This window comes from Drosophila nasuta, chromosome 3 (assembly GCF_023558535.2).
Source record: "Drosophila nasuta strain 15112-1781.00 chromosome 3, ASM2355853v1, whole genome shotgun sequence".
Classification (NCBI taxonomy): Eukaryota; Metazoa; Arthropoda; class Insecta; order Diptera; family Drosophilidae; genus Drosophila; species Drosophila nasuta.
The window spans coordinates 23,145,192-23,159,078 of NC_083457.1; the positions used below are offsets into that span (position 1 = coordinate 23,145,192).

The following is a 13,887-nucleotide window of genomic DNA, read 5'->3' on the forward strand; positions in this document are numbered from 1 at the left end:
GCGGCAACTAGAAATTAAGTTTTGTTTTTTAATTGTTCGAACTGCAGTAAGCTGGAAGCTAAAGACGCAGCGCAAGTGAGAGAACAAGCGCACGAGAGAGAATTAATCAAATAAAAATGATAATAAGTTTTTTATTTTCAAGCGCAGCTGCGACGCGACTGCGGCAGCGACAGAAGCAGAAGCAGCGGCAACAGTGAGCTGAAGCATGTTTCAGTTGTTGAGCAGCCGCTGAGCTCAGCTGACGCGTCGAGTTGCGAGTTGAGAGTACGAATTGCGAGTCGAGTCCGAGTCCGAGTCTTGAGGCGCGCGCGTTCGTTGCCTAAGTCATTTGATTTTCACTTTTAACTGTTTGGAAGCGCGCGCTCGCTGGCTTAAACCGTTAACCGTTACGCCGTGCACGTTACGGTTCCGCCACTCCAGTGTATTATATCTCTCTCGATCTGTGTATGTGAATGTGAGTGTACATATATTTAGTATTGTTGTCTTTACGCATGATTTTTCGCTGTTCTCACGTCGCACATTTAACTCGGACTTGACCCAGAGCTGCCAGCGAGTTGCTTTTTGGCCAACAGCGACTTTGACCGTTGTGCGCGACAATTAAACAATCGCAATTACAACGACTGTAACAAATCGTAATTATGCTCAAGTGCATTTCGCTTTTAGCTCAAGTGAGCAACAAAAGAAGACAACAAATGAAACTCGTTCAATTAGCCCAAGTGTGGTTGTGGATGGTAGTAAAAGTGTTAGAACAAGTGCGCAAAGTCGTTGGCGGCCACCAACAACAACCATAGCAAAAACTACATTACTCGGATGAGTTGTTTTTCCGCTAGCGCCTTGCCATTTCCCTGGCACACATATGTCAAATATTGATGTCTGTTTCTTGTGCCCGCATACTGCAACGATAGCAACAACGACTGTGACTCTGGCTGTGACAGCGACTTCTCCCCCAGCATGAGTCAACGCTGAACAATTTGTCGCTCGTCGTTTTTTTCTGTGCTCCATGTGTGTGTACGTGCGTGTGTGTGTGAGATGTGAGGCCGGGGCTGGGCCCTGTGGCGCATGTGAAATCATTTCTTGCTTCAACGATAATTTCTACAATTCGTGTGTGTTTGTCTTCTCCCTTCTCAGTTGCTGTTGCTGCTGCTGCGACTGTTGCTGTAACTTACGCCGGATTAATGCCGACCGCCCCCTCCCCACCGCTGGCAGCAAGTGAAAGGTAAAACCTATCAAAGCTATAGCAACTTCAATACAATACATTTTTATTGCATTTTGAAACGCATTCAAAAACGGCAACGCACTCAACTCATTTTTTTTTTTGTGTGTGTTGTATTTATTGCTGTTTCTTTTCTTTCATTATTTAATTCGAATACGAACAACGAATTCCTAAAGTCATATTTTATTTATTTATTTGGATTTTATTGGATTTTTTGCGTTACTGCTTTTGCTTTTGGTTTTCGACACATTTGCATTTGCATAATAGTTATTTCGCCGACTGCATTGTTGTCTATTCATGCATTGGCGGTGATCATGCCATTTGTTATTGTTAATATTACTTATGCCTACGATGATTGTTGTCGATGCTATTGAACTCGCCACTGCAGCAGTCACACGCCACAGCAATGCAACACAGCATTTAGTGCCACGACTCTTGCGAGTAAACTATGTATAACAACAACCTCTGCTCTGCAGTCGTCATGCATAATAATAAAATTAATATATAATTTCATAAACAACTCGCACACTTATTCAGATTCTCACACACACACACTCGCATACTCACACTCTCGCACACTCACAATGCAAATTGTTGTTTCCATTTCGAAATATTTGGGCGCGTATTTCACAGCAATTTATGCGGCATCTACATAATTTTGTAATCCCAATCCCTCAGTCACAACATGCACGCTCGTAACTCTGTTCGCTCTTTTTTCCTCTTAACTCTTTAAGCCGCTGAAAGGCGCCGCCACGACTGGGCGTGGCAGTCAAGGGCACGCTTACCTTACACTCTTATTTTGCATACTTCAACATGCAAGCCAGATGCCATACTCTCTCGCTGTTCAGAGCTTTGTGACTTGTTTATGGCGTTGGAAACGCATGCCGGGGGGAGAGAGAGGGAGAGCTTTCTAATCTGACAACCTAGTAATTACTTTTACATTATCCACAAAATATGCAGATGATGTAGACTTAAAACGGGAAATGCTATGCGACGGGCTCTATTGCAGTTAAGTTTAACTTAAATGAAATATTAAACTAAAGAAAGTGTTTGGAGTACTAAGAAAAATATTATGACAGAACAGCAAAGTTAAAAATAACTTATACTTTTTAATAATTATTATCACTAATAGATTGTTGATCGAAGCGAACACAAGAATTTATTAATCTGCTATTGAAGTTGAGATTTTTTTTTTTAAATTTGGAAAAAATGTATAACGACTACAAAAAATTGTTTAAACACAAAAATGTTATTCAGAAATGATAAATAAATAAGATCTGCAATTGTCAAATAAATTCTTGAATAAATAGCCAAGATCAATCAACATAAAAATCTCCAGCTAAGAAACATTTGATATTTGATATTATTAAATATAGGAAATGAGTTATTGTTTTCCGAATTGTCATTGTCAATATTTTGATGTTGTCTTTTCCTCTTATGTTTCTTTATTAGTTCGCCATATTTCCGAATCACGCTGATCTGTTGACTAAGAGCATTTAAGCAGCGGCGCAATAGAGATCTATTTATCTCCCATTATCAGCTTCTCTCTATTTCTCTCACTATCGCCCGTTTTTGTCTGCTCCCCTCGCTTGATCTGTCGCTTGCTTCCCATTTAGTTATATTTCACTTAACACATTTTTTAAGCAATAAGCAATGCGAGATAACAATTTGTATCCGCTGCTGTTGCCTTAGTCATTTGTTGTTATTTTTTGTTCAATGTGGTGCTGTTTGGTGGTGGTGCTAATAATAGCCGCAGTGCGAGTAACTCGCCACTAAACTCGTTTCGACAACTGCCCAAAAACCGGACAATTTGAGAACCGCTCGCAATGTTTGCATAGCCAGTAAAGAATTAGCAAGCAAGGAGGGAGAGAGAGACAGAGAGGAAGGGAGGCGAGCAATAATTCTTTTGGCTTGCAATTCTTTCCGGCCAAAAGAAAGTGTGGCACAGGCAAACGGTCAACGGGGCAAGCGCAGACAACATTAGCGGAATCTCAATTGGGGGAATGCCGCCTAAGAGAGGGGCGCTGACCTGTTGCTTTAAGGCGCGCATATCCGGCCAATGACAAAACTTTGACTTGCTGCTTATGGCAATGGCAACAAGCGACAAACAACGGCAATCGCACCCAGTAGACGACAACGTTGGTTGGTTCGTTGGCTGCGTGTGTCGCCCACGCACCACGCACAGAGGATGATCATTGTAATATCGTTATGATGATGGCACACCTGTTGATGGCATTGACAGTGTCTCCCATTCTGATGATGACGACGTCTGTCTAACGCTTCGCTTTGCTATAATAGTGCGATTACAAAATGGTTGACTAAGCCCCACTTAAATTGCTGTCAAGTGCTGCGCTGGCGTGTCTACGATTGTGAGTGTGTGTGTGTGTGTGCCTCGATTTTAATTGATTATTTATTTAAGATTTGCACACGACTTCATGACATAAGTAGTTAATCATTTTGCTGACGAGCGAAGATTCTGCTGTAGCTGACATAAATTAGCTGGACTAGAACAAAAGACTTAGGCAACGAACTTTGCCAGCTGCCAGCTGAGCGAAACTGGTTGAAAAGTGAAAACCTTCTGGTCAATAGCTAAAGATCTGACTCTGAATCCGAATCTGCATCTGAATGTGAATGTGAAGACTACAAAACACAGCGAGCACATGCCGTTAGTTGACCGCGAAACAAGTTCGTTGCCTAAGTCTTTTGTGTTGAGTTTTGCTTTTAGGCACTCACTGTATATGTAGCATCACAGTGGCCACAACAAACAAACAAACTATTCACACTCTCATACACACATCACTAACATCTTCATTTCCATTTCCAATTCCATTTTCAGAGCAACGAAACTCTGGCGAGACACCATGACAAGGCTCAATTAGGCCGCTTAACGCTTTCCCATTTCGTACTGAAAACTCATTGAATACCATTGAAGCATCCATCCACAATCCATCTAGAACTAGAACTTGCTTGTCATCGCCTCGCACCACTGACCTGCTACTTCAGCTGCTTCAAGGCCGGCTCCGCCAAGTGCTTGGCCGAAATCTAAAAAAAAATAAAAAAACGAAATCAAACCGAACCGAACCGTACCAAACACGAAGCTTATTTTCTTTTTGGTCAACATCAACACCGCATTACGATAATGAATTATCAGAAGGCCAGTGAAACGCATTCGCCGTCCTCGTTCAAGAAGCCCAAACGGCCGCCGGGCAGCGGCAAGAGCAACGGCAACGGCATACAAAACTTTTGGAACGAACGCATCATGGAACGCTTTATAAAGGCGAATCTATTCATTATCTGCTGCGTGGCAGCGGGGCTCTTGCTGGTAAGTAAACCAATCGTGATTTACTTTTCATACGTTTAGCTTGAAAGATGAACAACTTGAACATCTCTTCACCCATCTCACGTCTCGCTTCTCGTCTTGTCTGTTTGGTGTGGGTACCGTTATCAGTCTGCCCGAAAGACGAGAGAAACATTATTGTGCCATTAAGTGAAAATGAAATGAAATCGTTTTGCACAAAAAACTGTTAAATTTTCAACTTTGTCTACCCTGTAATCAGCTTAAGACAACAAAGTTGTTGGCTGCTCTTAAGTGGCAATTGAGCTAAATATTGAAGCAATAATTTTTAATGGAATTATGCTTATAGTTCAAGTATTAATGGGAGTAGCGAGAGAGGGAAGAATGGTAAAGCTAATACCCTAGAAGCAAAGATAGAGGGAAGAATAAGGAATGTTATACCTAAATAGCTAAAATAATAGTATTTATCTTTTAGTATCAGAAATATATGCTTATTTATATGGCAGTCAAATAATTGTTAATTAGCTAACGAATTTAATGAAGAAAGTTAGTTGATTGATAAGATATGATTTTTATTTTGATTTCTATAGTGGAGTTCTAAACAATAAAAAGTTCTCTCCACTATTTAGATTAATGTAAATTGTAATTGTTGCCCGAAACTGTTAATTTTATTAAATATATGTTGGAAAAGAACTTCACAATGCCAATCTTTTGTTAAGAAACCATTTTTATAAAAAGAATTAACCAAGATAAAACTATTTAGATTACATAGATCCATACTTTATTTATTTCTATACACATTGTATTTTATAAAACGAAATATTCAAGGCACATAAATGAGACCTAACATAGGCCTTCGACTCTCACCGGTTTCTCTACGGTAGTTAACCAATTAATTGTGCGTAAGAAATAAACTAAACAGGGTGTCGCATGGTCGAGCAGACTCGTCTGAACAACACTCTTACTTTTGCCGTGGAATTCGTTCGGATGTTCGTGACAACAATTTGACAGCAAGTCAGACAAAATGGACATCGCGACAGCGAGACAAGCGACAACCGACAAGCGAAGAGCTCATTAATTGATTGATGGATGATTGCGGAGCAAGAGTGTCTCCGCTTTTTTAAACAACTGCCAACTGACAACAGCCAGTTGTGCAAGTGCAGCTCCATTTCCCTCCTCATTTCCATCTCCATTAGTTGCTACATCTGCATTTGCAACCCCAATTGCTACTCCAATTCCGTTTTGTTTATTTTTGCATTTCATTTGCGTTTTTCATTTTCATTTGAATGTTTTTTTGTTTGCATTTGATTTGTACGTTTACGTTAACACTGATGTTTTCGCTTTCCTGCTTTTCTTTTGCCGCACACCGCACAATTTTCACCTGGGCATAGATTGTGTATCTGGGGGCGTTCTCATGTGAGGTCTCGTGGTTGCTGGAGGCGCACGGGGAGTTGCCCATCGCCGCCTACACGCTGTGCACGCTCTACTTCGTCATGTTTGTGGCGACCACCATACTGATCCATGGCCTCGTCAGCGGCCTGTGCTGGCCATTGTTCGCCTGGTCTGTGGTTATTGGCCTGCTCTCCATTCCAGAGCTGGTGCTGGTGATGCTAATGACAACACAGCATTGGGTGAGTTGCAATGGCTTTAACTTTTTCAACTTTACGTTAATTGAACATTTTTCTAGGGTCTGCAATCGGTGCATGGACTCACTGAGTTGACTTCCTATCTGATCAGGCTGATCATCAATTGCCTGGCACTCATTTGTGTCATACCCACTGGCATCAAGTGGCGTCGCGAGATGCAGGTGCTCAACCAACTGCAAGGACTTGCCACGCGTCTCTCGCTGCAGACTCCGGCGCCAAGTGTGCCCATGACCAAGGCGGACTCACGACGTTCCAGCCAGCGTTTGAGTGGCTTTGAGAATGCCGGCTATCAGTTGTGCGATGAGACAAAGCTGCCCTTAGGCACTGGACTCAACAATCATCATGTCAATGGCGCGGCTTCACTTTTTGGTTCGCAGAACGAGTTCAATGCCAGCATGTTTGCTCCAGCGTTGGCTCAACAGTTCACCAATGGCAACATGTTGCAAGCACAGCGCAACAGTGGAGGAGGCGGCGGAGGCAACAATGGTAGCCATCGCGCACAGTCTCTAATGGATCTGCGCTGCACACTGCCGGGCATGTACAATCCGCGACATGTGCTGGATACGGAGGACAAGAATGCCAAGTACTTTAACATCACCATCGATGATCTGAAGAACAATCTGCAAGACTCGCACAAACCATCGCCGCCCTCGTTAATTGGTTCCACCAGCAACGATCCCATCTACTGTTCGATTGAGCCCAAGCAGCTGACGCCGCCACCAGCTCAGCTGCGTCACTATCAGCATCATCATCAGCAGGCAGCAGCAGCTGCGGCAGCGGCAGCTCAACGTGGTGGACAGCCAACGAAGCTGGCACGCAACTGCATCTCGCTGGAGAATCTCGATGGCATTAACAAGGTGCAGAACGATTTGGCCGCCTATGGCAACAATCTGCTGCAGAACTACACGCAACAGCAGCAATACTATCTGGCCATGCTGCTCAACAATCCGTTGCAGCAACAGGCGGCGGCAGCAGCGGCCGCTGGACTCTATCGTCGACCCTCCGCCTGCAGCTCGACGGGAGGACACACAGTGTTGGCTCAACCGCTGCAACGTCGCGGCTCCCAGCAGCAATTGCAGTACTATGGCGGCTTTGGCTATGCCAACTATGCCAATCCTTATATTACGGCTAACAGCAAGTTGTCGCTGGGCAACGAATCGGACGATTATCGCAAATACCGAGATGTGGCTCTCTAGGTGGCATGCTACGCTTGCAACGTTAGACTAAGTTCCAAGTCATTGAAAACTATTTCGCATACTCATTACTCATTAGTTATGTAGGTTATAACAAACAGAAAGAAGGAAAGAAACGTTTGACTATCACAAATGATATTCCGAGGCATCGGCATAACGACCAAAGAGCCACAAACTAACTCAGTTCAAGTTCAGTTCGTCAACTAACGTTTTTATGAGTACTTATTCCTAGTTGTATCATTCCCATTAAAAGGCCTAATCAGTCAGCCTTCTTCGACTACGAACTGCCCTCGATCCCACAACGAAAAGCAGAGTTGTGATCCTTAAAAATACTTTCGGCAACTACTTACAGTCAAACTTCGCTAAAAGAATCTCATTTTTAAGGTAATAACAAGCAGTTAAGACATTTACAGAAAGATGTGATTATAGTAGAGAAGAAAACCATATTACTTAATTGTAACTCTGAGCTAAGTTAGCCAGCAGAATATTGGATAGACGCGAGGAAGAACAACGTACAGAGCAATAAGTAACATGCAGATGCAGATATTCTTTATGGAAACCTTAAACCTTATCATACAATTTTGATAAGAACTAAACACTCTTCCAACTCTACTAAAAACTGAGTTCAACTTAGCGACGTTTGACAGTAGCACAGCTGCCATCATTTGCAATTACTTAAGTAATTAAAAGAATAATTAAACTATTAATTACTAGCTTAATCGAGGTAATTAGTCAAGTGATTGCAATGGCGAAAGTAATTAAATAGCAACTCTGCAAAATTTTAGGTTAACGAATTTTAAAACAAAACTGGTTTCTGTAGCATAGTTTATTTTACGATACAACAACAACAAATTAATAACTGTAAATACATACTTTTAGTAATAAAATGTAATCAAATGTTGCACTTTTCGTTGTTTTTCTACGGACCCAACAGATCCGCCAGAGGATTGTCTGAATTTCCTGATCCCGAGCTGGGCAAAGGCTTTACCTGGTGTTTGCCAGGCTTGGATTGCTTGGGTGGCTGACGCTTTGCAACTTGTGCTGGCTTTGCTTGGCTGGGGACAGCAGCACGCTTTGTTCCTGCTCCACTGCCAAATAGATCATCATCGTCCTCATCATCGCTAAAGAGACTTTTGCTTGGCATCGTTGGTAACTTTGCTTTGGTTGTCAATGCTTTCGGTGGTGCCTCCTTCTCACTGTCGCTGTTGTCAAATAATGAAGCTTTCGTTTTGGTGGGCAGCACAGTTGCTGCTGCTTTTGCGTTGCCGCCGCCAAAGAGATCCTCATCATCATCGCTGTCATCAAAGAGCTTGTTTGAGCTAGAGGGAATTGCCTTTGGCTTTTGTGGCTCTGATTTTTGCGTAGCAGTTGGCATTAAAGGTTTCTCATCCACTTTCTTTACAGTTTTTTTAGTTTTCGCTGCCTGTGGAGCAGCAGTTGGAGGAATAGTTGCAGGCTTTGGCAAGGAACTGAAGAGCGCATCATCATCATCATCGCTGTCCAAGAAAGATTTAAAATTGGTCGGTGGCCTGTTTGTCAGCGCAGCTGAACTAGTTGTGGCTTTTACTGCCAGTTGCTGCTTGGGCAGAGCAACAGTTGGTGCAGCAGATGGAACAGTCTGAGCTTGAACTGTAACTGTGGGAGCAACTGGAGAAGCAGCTGGAACAGAAAGTGGAGTAGTAACTGAAACTGGAACAGTAACAGGAGCAGTAACTGGAGCAGAAGATGGTACATCCTTAGCAGCAGCTTGAACAGACGTTGGTGGAACTGTAGCTGCTTTCACCTTTCCAAACAGCGAAGAACTCTCATGCTCCGCCTCATCACTATCCAAGAATGAGACCTGCTTTAAGGCACTTGATTTAGTTGTGGATTTGCCGTCAATGTTGGAAGCGACAGCTGGAGCAGCAGTCGGTGGACTAAACAGAAAGCCGCTGTCATCATCGTCACTATCCAAAAATGAAGCAGCTACTTTGCGCGGCTTGTCAACTAGCTTGCGATCATCCTCCGGCGGTTGCGTGGACAGCAGAGCAGCCGGAGTGGCAGCTGGCGCAACTACTGGCAACTTCTTAGCCGCACCAAAGAGCGCATCGTCGTCGCTCTCCAGAAATGAGACAGTCTGCTTAGCTGGAGCCGCTGACTTCGACTTATCAATGCTGTCATCACGCTCCAAGCTGTTTTGTTGGCTGGGAATGTTGGTTGAATGCGAGGAAGAAGGTGCAGTTTCTACTTCATTCTGTTCCCGCAACGACTTGGCATAGCTCTCTTGACGCGCACGCCTCGTCGAGGGACGTCGCGCAGGACCTCGAGCTCGTGTCTTGCCCACGCACTGCAAAATATTTTCTGCATCCGCTGAGATGGCGCTGGACTTTTCCTGTTTCTTTACAACAGTGTGCCTCGTTTGCTCCTTTGGGCGATCTGTAGTTTGATCTTTAACTTCACCATTTGCCTGTTCTTTAACTTGCTCTTCTTGTTGCTTCTTGGGCAACTTGGGAAGCGTTCCAGCGCCAGGCAGCAACGCCTTTACATTGATGTTGATGTTGGGCATTTGCAATTTCTTAACGGGAGACGTTGGTTTCTTAAAGTCGGAGCTATTACTGGGCACACTTCTGTCCACAACATCAGTGGATTCCTTAGTGGATTGAGGCTTGGTTTGTGTATCTCGCTGAGATTCAGCATTTGGCTTAGACTGTTCCTCAACTTGTGTCTTAGTATGTTTCTCAACTTGTGTCTTAGACTGTTCCTCAGTCTTTAGCTTAGTCTGCACCTCTAGTTTCTTCTCGGGCGTTGCCCTGGCAGTTTCGCTAAAGTCATCGTAGAAGATGGTGTGTATTCGCTTGGTAGCAACGCCGTCTGCAGTTGGCACACTCTGTCGTTGCACAGGAGCAACAGCAGGCTGCTCTTCGCCATCATCTTCGGGCGGCACATCGCTAAACAAACGCATGCCACCATAATCACTATTCGATTGCTCTACAGGCTGCTCCGCTGATTTGGGCAGCGCCGGCAGGCTGGGCTCAAAGAAGTCGTGTTCATTGTCGAACATCTTGGAGGCACTTAAGCTGTTCAGGCTGCTGGTGCCCAACGACTGAAAGAACTCGCTGTCATCCGGCGGCTCATCTGAGAACAGACTTGAATAGTTTTGCATGATTTTCTGCGCTGCTGCAATGTCTGACGACTTTGGAGGAGGCATTTGTGATTCATTATTCGGCTTCTTATTGCTGACATCAGCCACCAGACTGATGATCGGATCCTGCAGCAGCTCAGCTGCTTCAACAGCAACCCGTGTGTCGGAGAATTTGCCAAGCATGTCATCCAAGACAACATCCGCTGGTAGCAGCTCCTTTTCAGTTTGATCCTTAAATTCTACGTCTTCTTTAATGTTCGTTGGCTCTGCATTCTCTGCAATCTCTTTGGATGTATTTATAATTTCACTTGTTGCAGTGGCTTCTACAATCTTTGTAATGGGCTCCTCATCGCTGAAGTCATCACTGAATAGATCCGTTTTGGGATTTGCAATTTCCTTAAATTTAGTCTCTGACGTCTCCGCAGCTTCAATTCCTGGCTGCTCCTTCTGAGGCACTTCTGGTAACACATCGTCTTCAGGAGGTTCCTCGTTGACTGCCATAATCTCACTCCGCTTCTCTGTATCAGCGGCAAATACGTTCTTGTTGGACTTTGGCGTTCCAAACAAATCGTCATCGCCCAGATCATCAAAGAGACTTTTGTGCTGTACACTAGATGGCAGCTCTTGCTCCTTTAGCTGCTCCGCGGACTTAGCTGTAGCTCCAAATATATCCTTGACATTGTCCTCCTCCTCCTCATCATCATCAAACAGCGACGGTTTAGAAACAATTTTTGGTTGACTTGTTACTTGCTGTTTCTGTGAAGTTGCTTTTGCTGCGATTCCGCCAAATATACCTTTCACATTATTCTCCTCATCATCATCGTCGAAGAGTGAGCTTTTTGGTATCGCTTCAACTTGGATTTCCACATCCTGCTTCTTTTTCTCCGTCTGCTGTTTAACAGACTGTTCTGTTGCTTTTGTACCAAATATATCCTTTACATTATCCTCCTCTTCATCATCGTCAAATAGCGCAATTTTTGCTTTCGTTTTGGGTGGAATTGTGACATCCTGTTTCAAGTTTTGTTCTTCTTGCTTAAATTGCTCAGCAGCAGCACCAAATATATCCTTGACATTGTCATCTTGCACTTCATCATCAAATAGCCCAGTTTTTGCTATAGTTTTGGGTGCAATTACAACATCTTGTTCCGTCTTTTGAACCTGTTGCATAGCTGGCTGTATAGCAGGTTTCGATGCACCAAATATATCCTTAACATCGCTTTCCTCCTCTTCATCGTCAAACAGGGACGTTTTCGGTATCGCTTTGGGTTGAATTGCAACCTGTTCTTCCCTCTGCGGTGATTTCATTGCATCCTGTTTCATAGCACCAAAAATATCCTTCACATTGTCTGCTTTCTCATCGTCAAAGAGCGACGTTTTTGTTATAGGCTTCTGGGCTGGCAACGCCGCCTTTGGCTTCTTCGCAAATATATCATCGATATCCAAGTCATCGTCGTCATCATCATCGAACAACGAAGTTCTAGTTATCTGAGGTGTTGGCTTTGCTCTGGAGGCGAAGGAGCTCAGAAAGTCGTCGTCATCGTCGAGATTGTCATCGAACAGCGATGTGGGCAGCGTTTTAGCTGGAGTTGCCGCAGCCTGAGTTGGTTTATGCACCGGCGTGACAATAGGACTCAATGGTGGACTATCATCGAAGAGATTAAGCTTGCTGGCCTTAGCAACGGGTAGAACTTCGACTGGAGCAGCTTTTATAACCTTGGCTGGTTCTTTAGTCAGCGTTTTAGTTGGCGTTTGATTACCACCCGACTTCGACTGCACTTTGTCTACAATCTCGGACATAAATGAATTGAACTCATCGTCATTGAAGAGATTCACCGGCTTGCGTTTAATTTGACTGGCGGCAGCCACGGGTTTGACCTCAGTTTCCTCTCTAGCTGGAGTAGGAGCTGGAGTTGGTATTACAATTGGAGTTGGAGGTGGCTCATCGAAGAGCTTGGGAGGCGATTGCCGACCTGCCAACATTGGCTTGCTTACGCTGCTGCTGCTCGAGCTGAGCGAGGCATCCTTGCGAGGCAAGCCAGCGACAGCTGCAGTTCTATGCGAAATAGCTGGCGAAGAATTCAGCGATGAAGACGTTGATGGAGGATCATCGCTAGGGGGCGAAGCACGTAAGGCGGAGAATAGATCGCGTTCATGAGGATTTCGTTGACTGCTGATAATAGGACGTGGCTGCGCCTTGGTGCGCACAGCTGGCTGCGGAGGAGAAGGATGAGGTGCTTGCTTAGCAACCACATTCATAACCGGCTCCTTGGGCAGCGATGACAGCGACGAAGAGTCTGAGGCCAGAGCTTTAGGTATTGCTTTGGAAGCAGCAATTTCCAGTTCGTCGGAGGAGCTGGAAGAGAACTGCTCTGGTTGCTCATCTTCACTGTTCTCAGCACTGTAATAAAGTCCAGCGTATTTATGCTCTTGCCACTCCTTGGAGCCAATAATATAAGGCAGTGGAATGGCATCATAAGGATTCTTGGCACGAAATACGGTGCTGTAATGAGTTGAGCTTAGACTAAACAAAATTCGACTGCAAAATTCTTGCTTACGTTTGATTTGCAGCGCCTTCTTCATCGTCATCCGAGTCGGGCACTTCGATTGTCAGTGGCTCAAAGTTCTTGCGAAACATTTGCAGATTGTTATGCAGAAATTCGCTGGCCATCTCTTCGCTACTTTTTGCCGGCAGTGCTGGTTTATTGCTCTGCTCCTCGGGCATAGCAAAGTCATCGTCGTCCACCTCTTCCACCCGATACTCGACAAACTGCTGGCCAAACTGCAGCGATCGCAAACTATTGGTGGCATTGTCCAATGCAATATCTGAAAGTCGCACATTTCGCTCGAATTCATCAAATTTGTGGGTGGTGCGTTCGCTGCTCTCTTGCAGATTCTGTAAACAACGAACAACATTGATTTGCAAATTGTATCTCTTATTTTCCACGCCCACCTGCGAGATGCGTTTCATTAGCTCCAGCAATGCACAATCACCAGCAAAATTCCAATCCGGTGCTTGTGCTACAATGGCAGTCACATCTGCGCTAATATCCATTGCACTTCAACTTTAGTTTAGCTTTTTTTTGCGCAAAAGATAAACAAACAAAAGAAATCGCCGCTGCAGCAGCTGTGTTTATTGACCACTAGCAATATACCCGTATATTTTAGCTGCTTTAAAGGGCAATGCACGTTACGGCAGCCTTCGTTTTATACATTCTTTATTTTTAATTATATTATTTTTATGTGCACACTCGAGCAGTTAATTATCTTTTGATATATTGATATAGTATAAATAATATTAATTGTTGCACTCCAATTGGAATTGGATTGTTTTGAGTTGCTGTGCAGCCCTTGCACAATTGCCATATCGATAACAACTATCGATAGTTTGCGATAAGCAACAGCTGGTCTCGCTGTTTTGC

General features: G+C 44.1%; 2 protein-coding genes across 4 annotated transcripts; one reads left to right on the forward strand and one right to left on the reverse strand.

Annotated features, from left to right (window-relative positions):
- The first annotated feature begins 226 nt into the window (after positions 1-226).
- Positions 227-7,988, forward strand: LOC132792473 (uncharacterized). Of its 3 annotated transcripts, none has more exons than XM_060801873.1 (5): positions 227-454; positions 1,129-1,216; positions 4,050-4,535; positions 5,900-6,139; positions 6,196-7,988. In XM_060801873.1, the coding sequence occupies exons 3-5, from the start codon at positions 4,353-4,355 to the stop codon at positions 7,348-7,350; spliced, it is 1,578 nt and encodes a 525-aa protein (XP_060657856.1). In that variant the 5' UTR covers positions 227-454; positions 1,129-1,216; positions 4,050-4,352; the 3' UTR covers positions 7,351-7,988. The 3 variants fall into 3 exon arrangements, with proteins under 3 accessions (XP_060657856.1, XP_060657858.1, XP_060657857.1); XM_060801875.1 differs by having other exon boundaries at positions 4,365-4,535; XM_060801874.1 differs by lacking the exon at positions 1,129-1,216.
- Positions 7,989-8,143: 155 nt separating this feature from the next.
- LOC132792469 (WASH complex subunit 2) lies at positions 8,144-13,847 on the reverse strand. Its single transcript, XM_060801867.1, has 3 exons — positions 13,419-13,847; positions 13,024-13,361; positions 8,144-12,968 (listed from the first exon to the last, which is right to left on the reverse strand). Exons 1-3 carry the CDS (start codon positions 13,518-13,520, stop codon positions 8,267-8,269), a joined length of 5,142 nt encoding a protein of 1,713 aa, XP_060657850.1. The 5' UTR covers positions 13,521-13,847; the 3' UTR covers positions 8,144-8,266.
- Positions 13,848-13,887: the final 40 nt, after the last annotated feature.